General features: G+C 41.3%; 2 protein-coding genes across 2 annotated transcripts; both read right to left on the bottom strand.

Annotated features, from left to right (window-relative positions):
- Positions 1–1,248: 1,248 nt before the first annotated feature.
- Positions 1,249–8,270, bottom strand: LOC139465095 (sodium- and chloride-dependent glycine transporter 1-like). The gene is made up of 7 exons (XM_071246787.1): positions 8,258–8,270; positions 5,696–5,808; positions 4,404–4,532; positions 3,662–3,761; positions 3,062–3,162; positions 2,695–2,865; positions 1,249–1,353 (listed from the first exon to the last, which is right to left on the bottom strand). Exons 1-7 carry the CDS (start codon positions 8,268–8,270, stop codon positions 1,249–1,251), a joined length of 732 nt encoding a protein of 243 aa, XP_071102888.1.
- Positions 8,271–8,283: 13 nt separating this feature from the next.
- LOC139465096 (sodium- and chloride-dependent glycine transporter 1-like) lies at positions 8,284–15,238 on the bottom strand. The gene is made up of 7 exons (XM_071246788.1): positions 15,226–15,238; positions 12,664–12,776; positions 11,372–11,500; positions 10,631–10,730; positions 10,032–10,132; positions 9,665–9,835; positions 8,284–8,388 (listed from the first exon to the last, which is right to left on the bottom strand). The coding sequence occupies exons 1-7, from the start codon at positions 15,236–15,238 to the stop codon at positions 8,284–8,286; spliced, it is 732 nt and encodes a 243-aa protein (XP_071102889.1).
- Between the last annotated feature and the right edge of the window lies 1 nt (position 15,239).

Below are 15,239 nucleotides of genomic sequence, written 5' to 3' on the forward strand. Positions count from 1 at the left end.
GATGCCAAGGGGGCCTGCCTGTGTACGCCCTTGGTACAAGGGCACGGGATGGGACTTTCGAATGTGTGTACTGCGGCACTGTGCTGAAGGACACCTACGTGCGTCGGTTAACGCACACCAGTAGGTGTCCTGTCAGACGTCAAATGAAAGTCCACCCGTGCCTTTGCACGTTGGCGTGCACATGCATGTAAACATCAAAACGGCCCTTTTCAGGGCCACCCATCTCTCCCGAAAGACAACTTTCCTCCTTTGCTTTGACGACCCTCCCACCCACCCACCCACACCATGAACCCGTCTCCTCCTCCTTTCCTTCCTCCCTCCCTTCACCACCACCAACCCTCCCTCCCTCCACCACCGCCACCCCCTGGAGGCGCGCGCCACCGGACACGGAAGCGCCACCCTCTTGGAGGCGCGCGCCTCCGGACACGGAAGCGACGCCCTCTTGGAGGCGCGCGCCTCCGGACACGGAAGCGACGCCCTCTTGGAGGCGCGCGCCACCGGACACGGAAGCGACGCCCTCTTGGAGGCGCACGCCACCGGAAACGGAAGCGACGCCATCTTGGAGGCGCACGCGCAGAGTCCCATCATGCACTGCGCAGGTCACGTGACCGGAAGTGACGTCACAAAGGATGTGCCGCCATCTTGGTTCCATAATCCTGAGTGGTTCCATAATCCTGAGGTGGTTCCATACCGAAGTACTTAACTACTAACAATGTATGAGTTATGTTCCGGAATTTATATTTACCCTCATTTGAACCCACGTCCAACTTGTTGCGAAGCAAACATAAACAATGAAAATTTAAAAAGAATGCCCAAATACCAGAAGGCGCCAGTTCACATCATGCCCCATATGTATACAAAGTTTCATAAAGAAACATTGAAGGTTTATGAGTTATGAGTTCATTTGACCTGAATTCCAACTTGTTGACTTGCATTCGCAACAAACACAAACTGAAAAAACTTTCTGAACAGCAATAGGCTCCATTTCCGAGCATGTGTCATGTGTATTGACAGTGTCATGACGAAGTATACACAGGTTTGTGACGGACCCCGTTTCTATATACCCGGCAAATCATCGTTCAGGCAATGGACAACAACGAAATTATTGTTAAATGTGTATCTGTCACCACTGTGTGACAAGCTCAGTTAGTGATATCGAAGTCTAGAAATAATACAGGAATATATGTTATATTGATGAGGCTCTCTATATAGCCATTCTGACCATGGGTTCCCATGTTGTTCTATGTTCTATTGTTCATCCTCTGACGCTTGTTCTAGGGGTACATCACTTAGGGCGCTCTCTGGGGAGGGACGGTGCCAGCGTCTGTTGGGCTTCAGAGAAGTCCGCAATTTCTGAAAATAGAACTGTCGCTGAATACACAGAATATGGCTTATAATTGAAATTATTTTATCATATGAAAAATACTATTGACATTTAGAATGGAATCCAATATATTGAACCATTCAAACACGTGTCACTTATTGGGATAAAAAAACAACTCCAGCTTCGATGCAAAGCCTAAAGATCCAGATTCATTTCATTTATCCATTTTAAAGCCGTACAAAGATATATATTTACGGGATCCAGCAAGTGAACGATCAATTCCTGTCTTAGAGATTAACCGTAAACGAAGGAATCCTGTATTCACAGAAAATATTTGTGACAAATTAAATTAGAACCACGTGGACTCAAAAACTCAAAGGATTTGCTTGGATGTGTCCGAATCTCAGAAGCGAACCACGTTCATGTCAGTAGCGGTTTACAAACGTATGGGAAGACTTCATTCATTGATTCAGGGGGCATTGGTCACTAAAGGTGGTGACAATAGATCTAGTTTCGTCTCTCTCTTGAACGATTCAGGAAAATTTGTCAAAAATGAAAGCAAATGTCATCTGAAGTTTACTGAGTAATATCTGCAATGCTAAACATCCTCATTGGTAACATCAATGTGAAATTCGGGGATAAGATATTTAGAATTTTGCATCCCCATGTACATTAATAGTGCTCCCTATCTTGCTGATGTGTTTTTGTATGAATTTGAGTCAGGCAAAATCGAAACAAGTCAATTTGGCCAATACTGTTAATTTCAGGCATATTAATCATCTGAAATAAATTAGAAACAGTCAAATAGCCAATCCCCTTTCACTGAGTTACTCATCTTTACTAAACATATAGAGATATTTGATACATGTTTGTTCTAGGACGTCCTAAACAAAATGAGGTAAATGACGGCATTGCAACTCTGAACCACTTAAAGGCGCGTTTGTAACGGATTTGGGCTCAGATTCGCAATCTTAATCAGACGGCATCGTCTATTCTGTATATTAATCTTCAAATTTTGCTAGATCTGTCAATAATGGACAACAGCTTTCAATAATATCCATATTTCGAAAAAGAATCGACAGGGCCTCATTAATCAAAACATCAACATTTGTCTTCAACCGCGGTTTAATCGTTCATCGTTAAAACAAATTCATAGGCATTTGAATTTATAAATGCATGCATGCATTTCAACCTAGAGAAGTGGCTGAATAATCGCTGACGCCATTGTGTCGTAAGTAAGATAACGTTGGGGTTGGTTTCACTCAGACAGCTTCAAGACAAGAAAACCTCATATAACATTTGTCGTGGGTCGCCAAGATTTCTCATAGCCATGACAACCTCGTGAATAGGTCCCCACGGCTTCAGCTTACCTCCTTTAGCGTATTTCCGGGAGTGTTGTACACTGTCCACAGAAACACAGCGGGGAAAGGAAGGATAGACACACTTGAAATCAGCCATCCCACACGTGTGGCCCAAGTAGGGTAGTCGTAGTCACCGTATTTTGGAGGCCGGTACGAATACAGTGAGTTGCAGTAAATAATCTGTAGGAATACAAAACATCAGAGACCATTAATGATCGTTCTTCTTTAAGCTAATCGTCTTAAAATTTAATTTGCAAATAAACTGCTCTAGGTTCGACACGCTTATTGCTGAAGCTAATGTTTGTATTAATTTGTGACGGATATACGGAGAGAGCAACTGAACCAGCATCTGCATGGATCTTTCCATAAAGCTCACCGTCAACAACACAGGACAGATGAATCGGATTGCTGTCATGATGACCCTGGGGGTGCTCCTCCCCCACATGATGAGGATGTCGTCTTGTAGTTTCTGTGTTCCTGCAGTTTAAGTTGCCAACTCATCACATACGTATTAAATACAAGAACTGCAAGGATGGGGTAACAAGCCTTGAGAGTAGATCTTCAGAACGATAGTTACTTAAACTGCTGTCACCGAGGACATTTTATTAATATGGTAAGTGTCTCAATTGCATTATATAATTTAGGACCCGTGAAGATCCGCTTTAGAAGAGGTCTTCAGCAACCCATGCTTGCCGTAAAAGGCGACTATGCTTGTCGAAAGAGGCGACAAAAGGGGATCGGGTGGTCAGGCTCGCTGACTTGGTTAATGCATGTCATCGCATCTCAATTGCGTGGATCGATGCCCATGATATCAATCACTGGGTTGTCTGGTCCAGACTCGATTATTTACAGACCGCCGCCATATAGCTGGATTATTGCTGAGTGCGGCGTTAAACAACAAACAAATACAATTAAATAAATAGATATAACATGATATGAGTTTCTGTTATTGCAATATCGGCATATGACTTCTCACCATAACACCAGCCCACCACAACACACTCCAACATGGCGTAGAGGGCAAGTGAGGGGAAATAAGCAAACCAGTCCACAAGAGTCAGTACGTAGATGCCACCCTGAAATATTGATACATTTCCAAGTATTCCAGTATGCAGGTAATATGTCAAAGACATTTGGTCCGTCCTTGGTGCCAGTCTCTTACCACATGACCAAAGCAAATTTAATGTTTAGTCTACTATTTCTCTGACATTCTTTAGATCCTAAGCACGTCATGCGAATAATACAGAACGTTTCATGGTAGCACATGTGTATGTAGTTTGTACAGAATGTCAAATTGTCATGATATAGATGATGTAGAAACTATTACCACGTCAACATGTACTTTTGCGCGAGCGCGTGTGTGTGTGAGAGTCTATAAGGTGGGTGAGTGTGTTAGTGGGCGAGTGAGTGAGTTGGGTTTAACGCCGTTTTGACAGTGTTTCAGTTATATCCCGACGTGTCATAACGGAGGAGGAAAGCCCAAAGTGATGCAAGCCCTTCCGCTTCGGTGAAACCCACGAGCACGGGAATGGTGCTGACAAACGTAGACACATACTCGGGGCGAGCCTGTAGACGTATTGGCGGAGACACCAACATGTAGAGTATACAAAACGGATCATCAAAATTGCATATTATTTAAAAATATGTTTTATTAGAAATAACAAGCCTGAATATACGAATCCATTAAGAAAAAGGGGCCAAGCGTCCCTGATCTATACCTGTGTAATATACACGATGCCCATAAGGAAGCTGCTCAAGAGAATTCCACCAATGGCAAGAAAGCGCCACCTCTGTATATTAGGGAATAGATCCCCAAATGCTTCCATCAGTATTTCAACAGTTGGTACCTAAATCATAAATTGTAAAAATTTGATTATGCTTGAACATACGGTCTCATATAGCATATTTACTTCTACATGTCTGTCTATCTGTCCAATATATATAGCTTCTGGTATATATATATATATATATTTGGTTGTGGCAAATGGAAATGATATCATCATATAGGGAGTAGGCGTTAGTTGGTGTGATGAGATGGTGGCGCACATGGTCGCTAAAGACGTCGGGGGTCAATTTCGAAATTTGCATTTTGCAGCCAACGTCACTAATATCGGGTAAAACCGCCTCTGTTGGCCAGACAGAATTCTTAGGGGCATGCTTCTGATGAGTCGACAAATGTCGCTTGATTCATGCTGTTCCACTCGTCAGTTAGAGCAACATCGCGTTCTTTGAGAGTGGTGGTGGATTTTGACGTTGACGTTCACGTCTGCCAATGATCGACGTTCATGGGTTCAAATGACGTGTAGTTAATTGGGAGATGACACACACATGTCATATGTTCAGACGGCTTCTCGTCATGCCGAAGACCCGGGTTCGATTCCCGACATGGGTACAATGTGTGAAGCCCATTTCTTGTGTCCCCCGCCGTGATATTGCTGGAATATTGCTATAGCGGCGTAAAACCATACTCACTCACTCACTCACTCACTCAGACGGCTTCTCAGCGTCTGGGCATGTTCTGTTGCAGCAACTGCCTGTTGAAAACCGGTCCCTTATCCGAGTGGCAGTTTGCAACCGACATCTTAATGCCATCGTTTTTACTTATCTGTCCTGAGCGTCCAGAGCGGCGTCGATCATCGACGTCATGTGTTTGTAGGTATCTGGCCCACACTTTGCTGATGACAGACTGAGAAACATGCAGCGTTTGAGCAGCATTATCATGACACGTGCACACCTGCAACATGGCTATGGCACGTAGACTTTCGGCATATTTCACACGTCGCATGACCAATGCTGTTGCTTCCTTAATGCTTGAATGTGTTTTATAAAGTATCTTGGGGCGCAGTGTTCCAAGAAAACAAGATCCGTCGTCACAACCGAGTTTGAGTGACATTGGTAAATGTATATCTATATGTATGTATGTATCCAAAGTATATATTATACTATCTACATGTACATTCATTTCACCATTGTATCTAGTGAGTGAGTGAGTTAATGCTTTACGTCACACCATTGTATCTATGTGAAGGGTCATCAGCATAACAAAGGTCAACACAGACCACAGCTGCGGCAAAGGAAGGTAAGTCAGGATTTCAGGAAAGACGATGAATGCCAGGTTGAATCCTACATATAAAAACAGAAAGAGATGCAACATCAGCTAAAACCTATATTGAAATAATAGTTAGCATAGGTCCCCGGTGTAGGAGGATCAGGTCACTCTCGGGTGATTACATCCGAAGAGACCCGCGAAGATCCGGGTTAGAATAGATCTTCAGGAACCCATGCTTGCCGTAAAGGACTACTAACGGGATCGGGTGGTTAGGCTCGCTGACTTGGTTGATGCATGTCATCGATCCCACATGCGTGGATCGATGCTCATGATATCAATCACTGGATTGTCTGGTCCAGAATCGATTATTTACAGACCACCGTGATATAGCTGGAACATTACTGAGTGCGGCGTTAAACAGCAAACCAAACCAAAAAAATATCCGAGGATCAAATCACTCCGCATTGGATCAAAACACTCCCTCTTTGCAGAATGAAAACACTCCCCAGGGCGAACATGCTCCGAATTCTTCTTGGTGTATTGGCAACAGGCAGCACCCTGCCCTAATTAATTACTTATCAAAACCTTTAACTTGGCTATATATACAGGTTAAATACTTCATTTATGCGTCAAGATTTAATACAAAAAAGATCCTCACAGCTCTACAAAATATATTTCCAACTCGCCCAATGTTTCTAATGTTTGATGTGACACCCCATCCTTCACTATCCTAACCTTCAGAATATGTGGTAATATTCAATGCTATCAAATGTAAGAGTAATACCAATTACGCTCTACTGCATTAAACAATTGTAAATATAAGTTGATAGAGGACTAACTCTGTTTTGTCAATATACTGACCTATTCTAACCCGGATCGTCACGGTATCGTACTTGTGGAAAGCATGCATACTCGTATACCGTTCACTAGTTCACCGTAAAAAAATCACAAGACTCGAGTTGGATTCATTGTAATAATTATTCTGTAGGGTCTTGGAGACAGATAATACCCAAATTCAGTCACATTAATGTCTGTGTGGTGGTCAAGATTCACCCGTTTTCATTTTCGCTTCTAAAAGGGTCTATTCGTGTTTGGTTTCTGTTAAGTTCGCAATTTGTAATATTCCCAGTTCCTTTAAAGTTCTGAAATGTGTATCAAGCAACCATATGTTTACCTTCCATACATGTAACAAGGGGAGGTAAATGCTCTTGGGTCGGGCTTTTTCAAGCAATGTGGTCAGAGAAGGCACGTGTCAAAGTCACCAAGTCGTAATTATGGTCTAAAACAATGGTAAGCCAGTTTCACAACGTCACGCCTCAAGCAATTACTGCAAATGCAATGTTACATTACATATAGCATCTATATCAAACTTTGAGTTACCTAAAGTATGGTTTATAGAACAGATATATGTTTCCCCATGTGTGTGTTAGTTCACCTGTGTTAGTTTTTGGTTTGTTTTGTTTGTTGTCTAACACCGCAGACGTTTTGTATTAAGTTGAGACAACGAAGCACATTTTCCTGTATTTCGGTTAGGTTGATATAAGATTTTGGCATGACGATGGTGTTTGAGTCTTCTTCCAAGGTTTCTGTATGACGGGCAGAACGTTCATTAAGACGTGATGGGATTGTGTTAATGTAGCAGATTGACATCTCATAGGCTGACACATAGATGTAGCAGTCACATACAACTATAACGTGGACTGATACTGAGACATATGGAATTTAACGCGGCAAAAATTAATGATGATGAGTATATTATAAGCTCCAAAATGCCTATACATACATATATATATATGTGCTGAAACACATACAAACATTAATTGATCGAACGAAGGCACCCTTTTTAACTGTCTTTTATTGAGGTATTGATAGGCAACCCCATATTTTACACAAATCATGAATTCCCAACTAAGCAAACAAACACAATTATTATTGTACAGGTTAGCGAATAAATGACACCAGTTCAGCCCTTGCCTGATGGGTATACAAAGTATCACAAAAAAATGGTCAACAATGTATGAGTTATGTTCCGGAATTTATATTTACCCTCATTTGAACCCACGTCCAACTTGTTGCGAAGCAAACATAAACAATGAAAATTTAAAAAGAATGCCCAAATACCAGAAGGCGCCAGTTCACATCATGCCCCATATGTATACAAAGTTTCATAAAGAAACATTGAAGGTTTATGAGTTATGAGTTCATTTGACCTGAATTCCAACTTGTTGACTTGCATTCGCAACAAACACAAATTGAAAAAACTTTCTGAACAGCAATAGGCTCCATTTCCGAGCATGTGTCATGTGTATTGACAGTGTCATGACGAAGTATACACAGGTTTGTGACGGACCCCGTTTCTATATACCCGGCAAATCATCGTTCAGGCAATGGACAACAACGACATTATTGTTAAACGTGTATCTGTCACCACTGTGTGACAAGCTCAGTTAGTGATATCGAAGTCTAGAAATAATACAGGAATATATGTTATATTGATGAGGCTCTCTATATAGCCATTCTGACCATGGGTTCCCATGTTGTTCTATGTTCTATTGTTCATCCTCTGACGCTTGTTCTAGGGGTACATCACTTAGGGCGCTCTCTGGGGAGGGACGGTGCCAGCGTCTGTTGGGCTTCAGAGAAGTCCGCAATTTCTGAAAATAGAACTGTCGCTGAATACACAGAATATGGCTTATAATTGAAATTATTTTATCATATGAAAAATACTATTGACATTTAGAATGGAATCCAATATATTGAACCATTCAAACACGTGTCACTTATTGGGATAAAAAAACAACTCCAGCTTCGATGCAAAGCCTAAAGATCCAGATTCATTTCATTTATCCATTTTAAAGCCGTACAAAGATATATATTTACGGGATCCAGCAAGTGAACGATCAATTCCTGTCTTAGAGATTAACCGTAAACGAAGGAATCCTGTATTCACAGAAAATATTTGTGACAAATTAAATTAGAACCACGTGGACTCAAAAACTCAAAGGATTTGCTTGGATGTGTCCGAATCTCAGAAGCGAACCACGTTCATGTCAGTAGCGGTTTACAAACGTATGGGAAGACTTCATTCATTGATTCAGGGGGCATTGGTCACTAAAGGTGGTGACAATAGATCTAGTTTCGTCTCTCTCTTGAACGATTCAGGAAAATTTGTCAAAAATGAAAGCAAATGTCATCTGAAGTTTACTGAGTAATATCTGCAATGCTAAACATCCTCATTGGTAACATCAATGTGAAATTCGGGGATAAGATATTTAGAATTTTGCATCCCCATGTACATTAATAGTGCTCCCTATCTTGCTGATGTGTTTTTGTATGAATTTGAGTCAGGCAAAATCGAAACAAGTCAATTTGGCCAATACTGTTAATTTCAGGCATATTAATCATCTGATATAAATTAGAAACAGTCAAATAGCCAATCCCCTTTCACTGAGTAACTCATCTTTACTAAACATATAGAGATATTTGATACATGTTTGTTCTAGGACGTCCTAAACAAAATGAGGTAAATGACGGCATTGCAACTCTGAACCACTTAAAGGCGCGTTTGTAACGGATTTGGGCTCAGATTCGCAATCTTAATCAGACGGCATCGTCTATTCTGTATATTAATCTTCAAATTTTGCTAGATCTGTCAATAATGGACAACAGCTTTCAATAATATCCATATTTCGAAAAAGAATCGACAGGGCCTCATTAATCAAAACATCAACATTTGTCTTCAACCGCGGTTTAATCGTTCATCGTTAAAACAAATTCATAGGCATTTGAATTTAAGTAAGATAACGTTGGGGTTGGTTTCACTCAGACAGCTTCAAGACAAGAAAACCTCATATAACATTTGTCGTGGGTCGCCAAGATTTCTCATAGCCATGACAACTTCGTGAATAGGTCCCCACGGCTTCAGCTTACCTCTTTTAGCGTATTTCCGGGAGTGTTGTACACTGTCCACAGAAACACAGCGGGGAAAGGAAGGATAGACACACTTGAAATCAGCCATCCCACACGTGTGGCCCAAGTAGGGTAGTCGTAGTCACCGTATTTTGGAGGCCGGTACGAATACAGTGAGTTGCAGTAAATAATCTGTAGGAATACAAAACATCAGAGACCATTAATGATCGTTCTTCTTTAAGCTAATCGTCTTAAAATTTAATTTGCAAATAAACTGCTCTAGGTTCGACACGCTTATTGCTGAAGCTAATGTTTGTATTAATTTGTGACGGATATACGGAGAGAGCAACTGAACCAGCATCTGCATGGATCTTTCCATAAAGCTCACCGTCAACAACACAGGACAGATGAATCGGATTGCTGTCATGATGACCCTGGGGGTGCTCCTCCCCCACATGATGAGGATGTCGTCTTGTAGTTTCTGTGTTCCTGCAGTTTAAGTTGCCAACTCATCACATACGTATTAAATACAAGAACTGCAAGGATGGGGTAACAAGCCTTGAGAGTAGATCTTCAGAACGATAGTTACTTAAACTGCTGTCACCGAGGACATTTTATTAATATGGTAAGTGTCTCAATTGCATTATATAACATAGGACCCGTGAAGATCCTCTTTAGAAGAGGTCTTCAGCAACCCATGCTTGCCGTAAAAGGCGACTATGCTTGTCGAAAGAGGCGACAAAGGGGATCGGGTGGTCAGGCTCGCTGACTTGGTTAATGCATGTCATCGCATCTCAATTGCGTGGATCGATGCCCATGATATCAATCACTGGGTTGTCTGGTCCAGACTCGATTATTTACAGACCGCCGCCATATAGCTGGATTATTGCTGAGTGCGGCGTTAAACAACAAACAAATACAATTAAATAAATAGATATAACATGATATGAGTTTCTGTTATTGCAATATCGGCATATGACTTCTCACCATAACACCAGCCCACCACAACACACTCCAACATGGCGTAGAGGGCAAGTGAGGGGAAATAAGCAAACCAGTCCACAAGAGTCAGTACGTAGATGCCACCCTGAAATATTGATACATTTCCAAGTATTCCAGTATGCAGGTAATATGTCAAAGACATTTGGTCCCACCTTGGTGCCAGTCTCTTACCACATGACCAAAGCAAATTTAATGTTTAGTCTACTATTTCTCTGACATTCTTTAGATCCTAAGCACGTCATGCGAATAATACAGAACGTTTCATGGTAGCACATGTGTATGTAGTTTGTACAGAATGTCAAATTGTCATGATATAGATGATGTAGAAACTATTACCACGTCAACATGTACTTTTGCGCGAGCGCGTATGTGTGTGAGAGTCTATTAGTGGGTGAGTGTGTTAGTGGGCGAGTGAGTGAGTTGGGTTTAACGCCGTTTTGACAGTGTTTCAGTTATATCCCGACGTGTCATAACGGAGGAGGAAAGCCCAAAGTGATGCAAGCCCTTCCGCTTCGGTGAAACCCACGAGCACGGGAATGGTGCTGACAAACGTAGACACATACTCGGGGCGAGCCTGTAGACGTATTGGCGGAGACACCAACATGTAGAGTATACAAAACGGATCATCAAAATTGCATATTATTTAAAAATATGTTTTATTAGAAATAACAAGCCTGAATATACGAATCCATTAAGAAAAAGGGGCCAAGCGTCCCTGATCTATACCTGTGTAATATACACGATGCCCATAAGGAAGCTGCTCAAGAGAATTCCACCAATGGCAAGAAAGCGCCACCTCTGTATATTAGGGAATAGATCCCCAAATGCTTCCATCAGTATTTCAACAGTTGGTACCTAAATCATAAATTGTAAAAATTTGATTATGCTTGAACATACGGTCTCATATAGCATATTTACTTCTACATGTCTGTCTATCTGTCCAATATATATAGCTTCTGGTATATATATATATATATATTTGGTTGTGGCAAATGGAAATGATATCATCATATAGGGAGTAGGCGTTAGTTGGTGTGATGAGATGGTGGCGCACATGGTCGCTAAAGACGTCGGGGGTCAATTTCGAAATTTGCATTTTGCAGCCAACGTCACTAATATCGGGTAAAACCGCCTCTGTTGGCCAGACAGAATTCTTAGGGGCATGCTTCTGATGAGTCGACAAATGTCGCTTGATTCATGCTGTTCCACTCGTCAGTTAGAGCAACATCGCGTTCTTTGAGAGTGGTGGTGGATTTTGACGTTGACGTTCACGTCTGCCAATGATCGACGTTCATGGGTTCAAATGACGTGTAGTTAATTGGGAGATGACACACACATGTCATATGTTCAGACGGCTTCTCGTCATGCCGAAGACCCGGGTTCGATTCCCGACATGGGTACAATGTGTGAAGCCCATTTCTTGTGTCCCCCGCCGTGATATTGCTGGAATATTGCTATAGCGGCGTAAAACCATACTCACTCACTCACTCACTCACTCAGACGGCTTCTCAGCGTCTGGGCATGTTCTGTTGCAGCAACTGCCTGTTGAAAACCGGTCCCTTATCCGAGTGGCAGTTTGCAACCGACATCTTAATGCCATCGTTTTTACTTATCTGTCCTGAGCGTCCAGAGCGGCGTCGATCATCGACGTCATGTGTTTGTAGGTATCTGGCCCACACTTTGCTGATGACAGACTGAGAAACATGCAGCGTTTGAGCAGCATTATCATGACACGTGCACACCTGCAACATGGCTATGGCACGTAGACTTTCGGCATATTTCACACGTCGCATGACCAATGCTGTTGCTTCCTTAATGCTTGAATGTGTTTTATAAAGTATCTTGGGGCGCAGTGTTCCAAGAAAACAAGATCCGTCGTCACAACCGAGTTTGAGTGACATTGGTAAATGTATATCTATATGTATGTATGTATCCAAAGTATATATTATACTATCTACATGTACATTCATTTCACCATTGTATCTAGTGAGTGAGTGAGTTAATGCTTTACGTCACACCATTGTATCTATGTGAAGGGTCATCAGCATAACAAAGGTCAACACAGACCACAGCTGCGGCAAAGGAAGGTAAGTCAGGATTTCAGGAAAGACGATGAATGCCAGGTTGAATCCTACATATAAAAACAGAAAGAGATGCAACATCAGCTAAAACCTATATTGAAATAATAGTTAGCATAGGTCCCCGGTGTAGGAGGATCAGGTCACTCTCGGGTGATTACATCCGAAGAGACCCGCGAAGATCCGGGTTAGAATAGATCTTCAGGAACCCATGCTTGCCGTAAAGGACTACTAACGGGATCGGGTGGTTAGGCTCGCTGACTTGGTTGATGCATGTCATCGATCCCACATGCGTGGATCGATGCTCATGATATCAATCACTGGATTGTCTGGTCCAGAATCGATTATTTACAGACCACCGTGATATAGCTGGAACATTACTGAGTGCGGCGTTAAACAGCAAACCAAACCAAAAAAATATCCGAGGATCAAATCACTCCGCATTGGATCAAAACACTCCCTCTTTGCAGAATGAAAACACTCCCCAGGGCGAACATGCTCCGAATTCTTCTTGGTGTATTGGCAACAGGCAGCACCCTGCCCTAATTAATTACTTATCAAAACCTTTAACTTGGCTATATATACAGGTTAAATACTTCATTTATGCGTCAAGATTTAATACAAAAAAGATCCTCACAGCTCTACAAAATATATTTCCAACTCGCCCAATGTTTCTAATGTTTGATGTGACACCCCATCCTTCACTATCCTAACCTTCAGAATATGTGGTAATATTCAATGCTATCAAATGTAAGAGTAATACCAATTACGCTCTACTGCATTAAACAATTGTAAATATAAGTTGATAGAGGACTAACTCTGTTTTGTCAATATACTGACCTATTCTAACCCGGATCGTCACGGTATCGTACTTGTGGAAAGCATGCATACTCGTATACCGTTCACTAGTTCACCGTAAAAAAATCACAAGACTCGAGTTGGATTCATTGTAATAATTATTCTGTAGGGTCTTGGAGACAGATAATACCCAAATTCAGTCACATTAATGTCTGTGTGGTGGTCAAGATTCACCCGTTTTCATTTTCGCTTCTAAAAGGGTCTATTCGTGTTTGGTTTCTGTTAAGTTCGCAATTTGTAATATTCCCAGTTCCTTTAAAGTTCTGAAATGTGTATCAAGCAACCATATGTTTACCTTCCATACATGTAACAAGGGGAGGTAAATGCTCTTGGGTCGGGCTTTTTCAAGCAATGTGGTCAGAGAAGGCACGTGTCAAAGTCACCAAGTCGTAATTATGGTCTAAAACAATGGTAAGCCAGTTTCACAACGTCACGCCTCAAGCAATTACTGCAAATGCAATGTTACATTACATATAGCATCTATATCAAACTTTGAGTTACCTAAAGTATGGTTTATAGAACAGATATATGTTTCCCCATGTGTGTGTTAGTTCACCTGTGTTAGTTTTTGGTTTGTTTTGTTTGTTGTCTAACACCGCAGACGTTTTGTATTAAGTTGAGACAACGAAGCACATTTTCCTGTATTTCGGTTAGGTTGATATAAGATTTTGGCATGACGATGGTGTTTGAGTCTTCTTCCAAGGTTTCTGTATGACGGGCAGAACGTTCATTAAGACGTGATGGGATTGTGTTAATGTAGCAGATTGACATCTCATAGGCTGACACATAGATGTAGCAGTCACATACAACTATAACGTGGACTGATACTGAGACATATGGAATTTAACGCGGCAAAAATTAATGATGATGAGTATATTATAAGCTCCAAAATGCCTATACATACATATATATATATGTGCTGAAACACATACAAACATTAATTGATCGAACGAAGGCACCCTTTTTAACTGTCTTTTATTGAGGTATTGATAGGCAACCCCATATTTTACACAAATCATGAATTCCCAACTAAGCAAACAAACACAATTATTATTGTACAGGTTAGCGAATAAATGACACCAGTTCAGCCCTTGCCTGATGGGTATACAAAGTATCACAAAAAAATGGTCAACAATGTATGAGTTATGTTCCGGAATTTATATTTACCCTCATTTGAACCCACGTCCAACTTGTTGCGAAGCAAACATAAACAATGAAAATTTAAAAAGAATGCCCAAATACCAGAAGGCGCCAGTTCACATCATGCCCCATATGTATACAAAGTTTCATAAAGAAACATTGAAGGTTTATGAGTTATGAGTTCATTTGACCTGAATTCCAACTTGTTGACTTGCATTCGCAACAAACACAAATTGAAAAAACTTTCTGAACAGCAATAGGCTCCATTTCCGAGCATGTGTCATGTGTATTGACAGTGTCATGACGAAGTATACACAGGTTTGTGACGGACCCCGTTTCTATATACCCGGCAAATCATCGTTCAGGCAATGGACAACAACGACATTATTGTTAAACGTGTATCTGTCACCACTGTGTGACAAGCTCAGTTAGTGATATCGAAGTCTAGAAATAATACAGGAATATATGTTATATTGATGAGGCTCTCTATATAGCCATTCTGACCATGGGTTCCCATG

Source organism: Haliotis cracherodii, unplaced genomic scaffold, assembly GCF_022045235.1.
Source record: "Haliotis cracherodii isolate W230 unplaced genomic scaffold, xgHalCrac1.p SCAF_17, whole genome shotgun sequence".
Taxonomy (NCBI): domain Eukaryota; kingdom Metazoa; phylum Mollusca; class Gastropoda; order Lepetellida; family Haliotidae; genus Haliotis; species Haliotis cracherodii.

Coding starts and splice junctions, on each gene's coding strand:
- LOC139465096 (XM_071246788.1), bottom strand. Junction 10,731..11,371: donor GCATCGTGTATATTACACAG/GTATAGATCAGG, acceptor TCAATATTTCAG/GGTGGCATCTACGTACTGAC. Junction 8,389..9,664: donor CCGGAAATACGCTAAAAGAG/GTAAGCTGAAGC, acceptor TTCTATTTTCAG/AAATTGCGGACTTCTCTGAA.
- LOC139465095 (XM_071246787.1), bottom strand. Junction 3,762..4,403: donor GCATCGTGTATATTACACAG/GTATAGATCAGG, acceptor TCAATATTTCAG/GGTGGCATCTACGTACTGAC. Junction 2,866..3,061: donor TCTGTCCTGTGTTGTTGACG/GTGAGCTTTATG, acceptor GTATTCCTACAG/ATTATTTACTGCAACTCACT.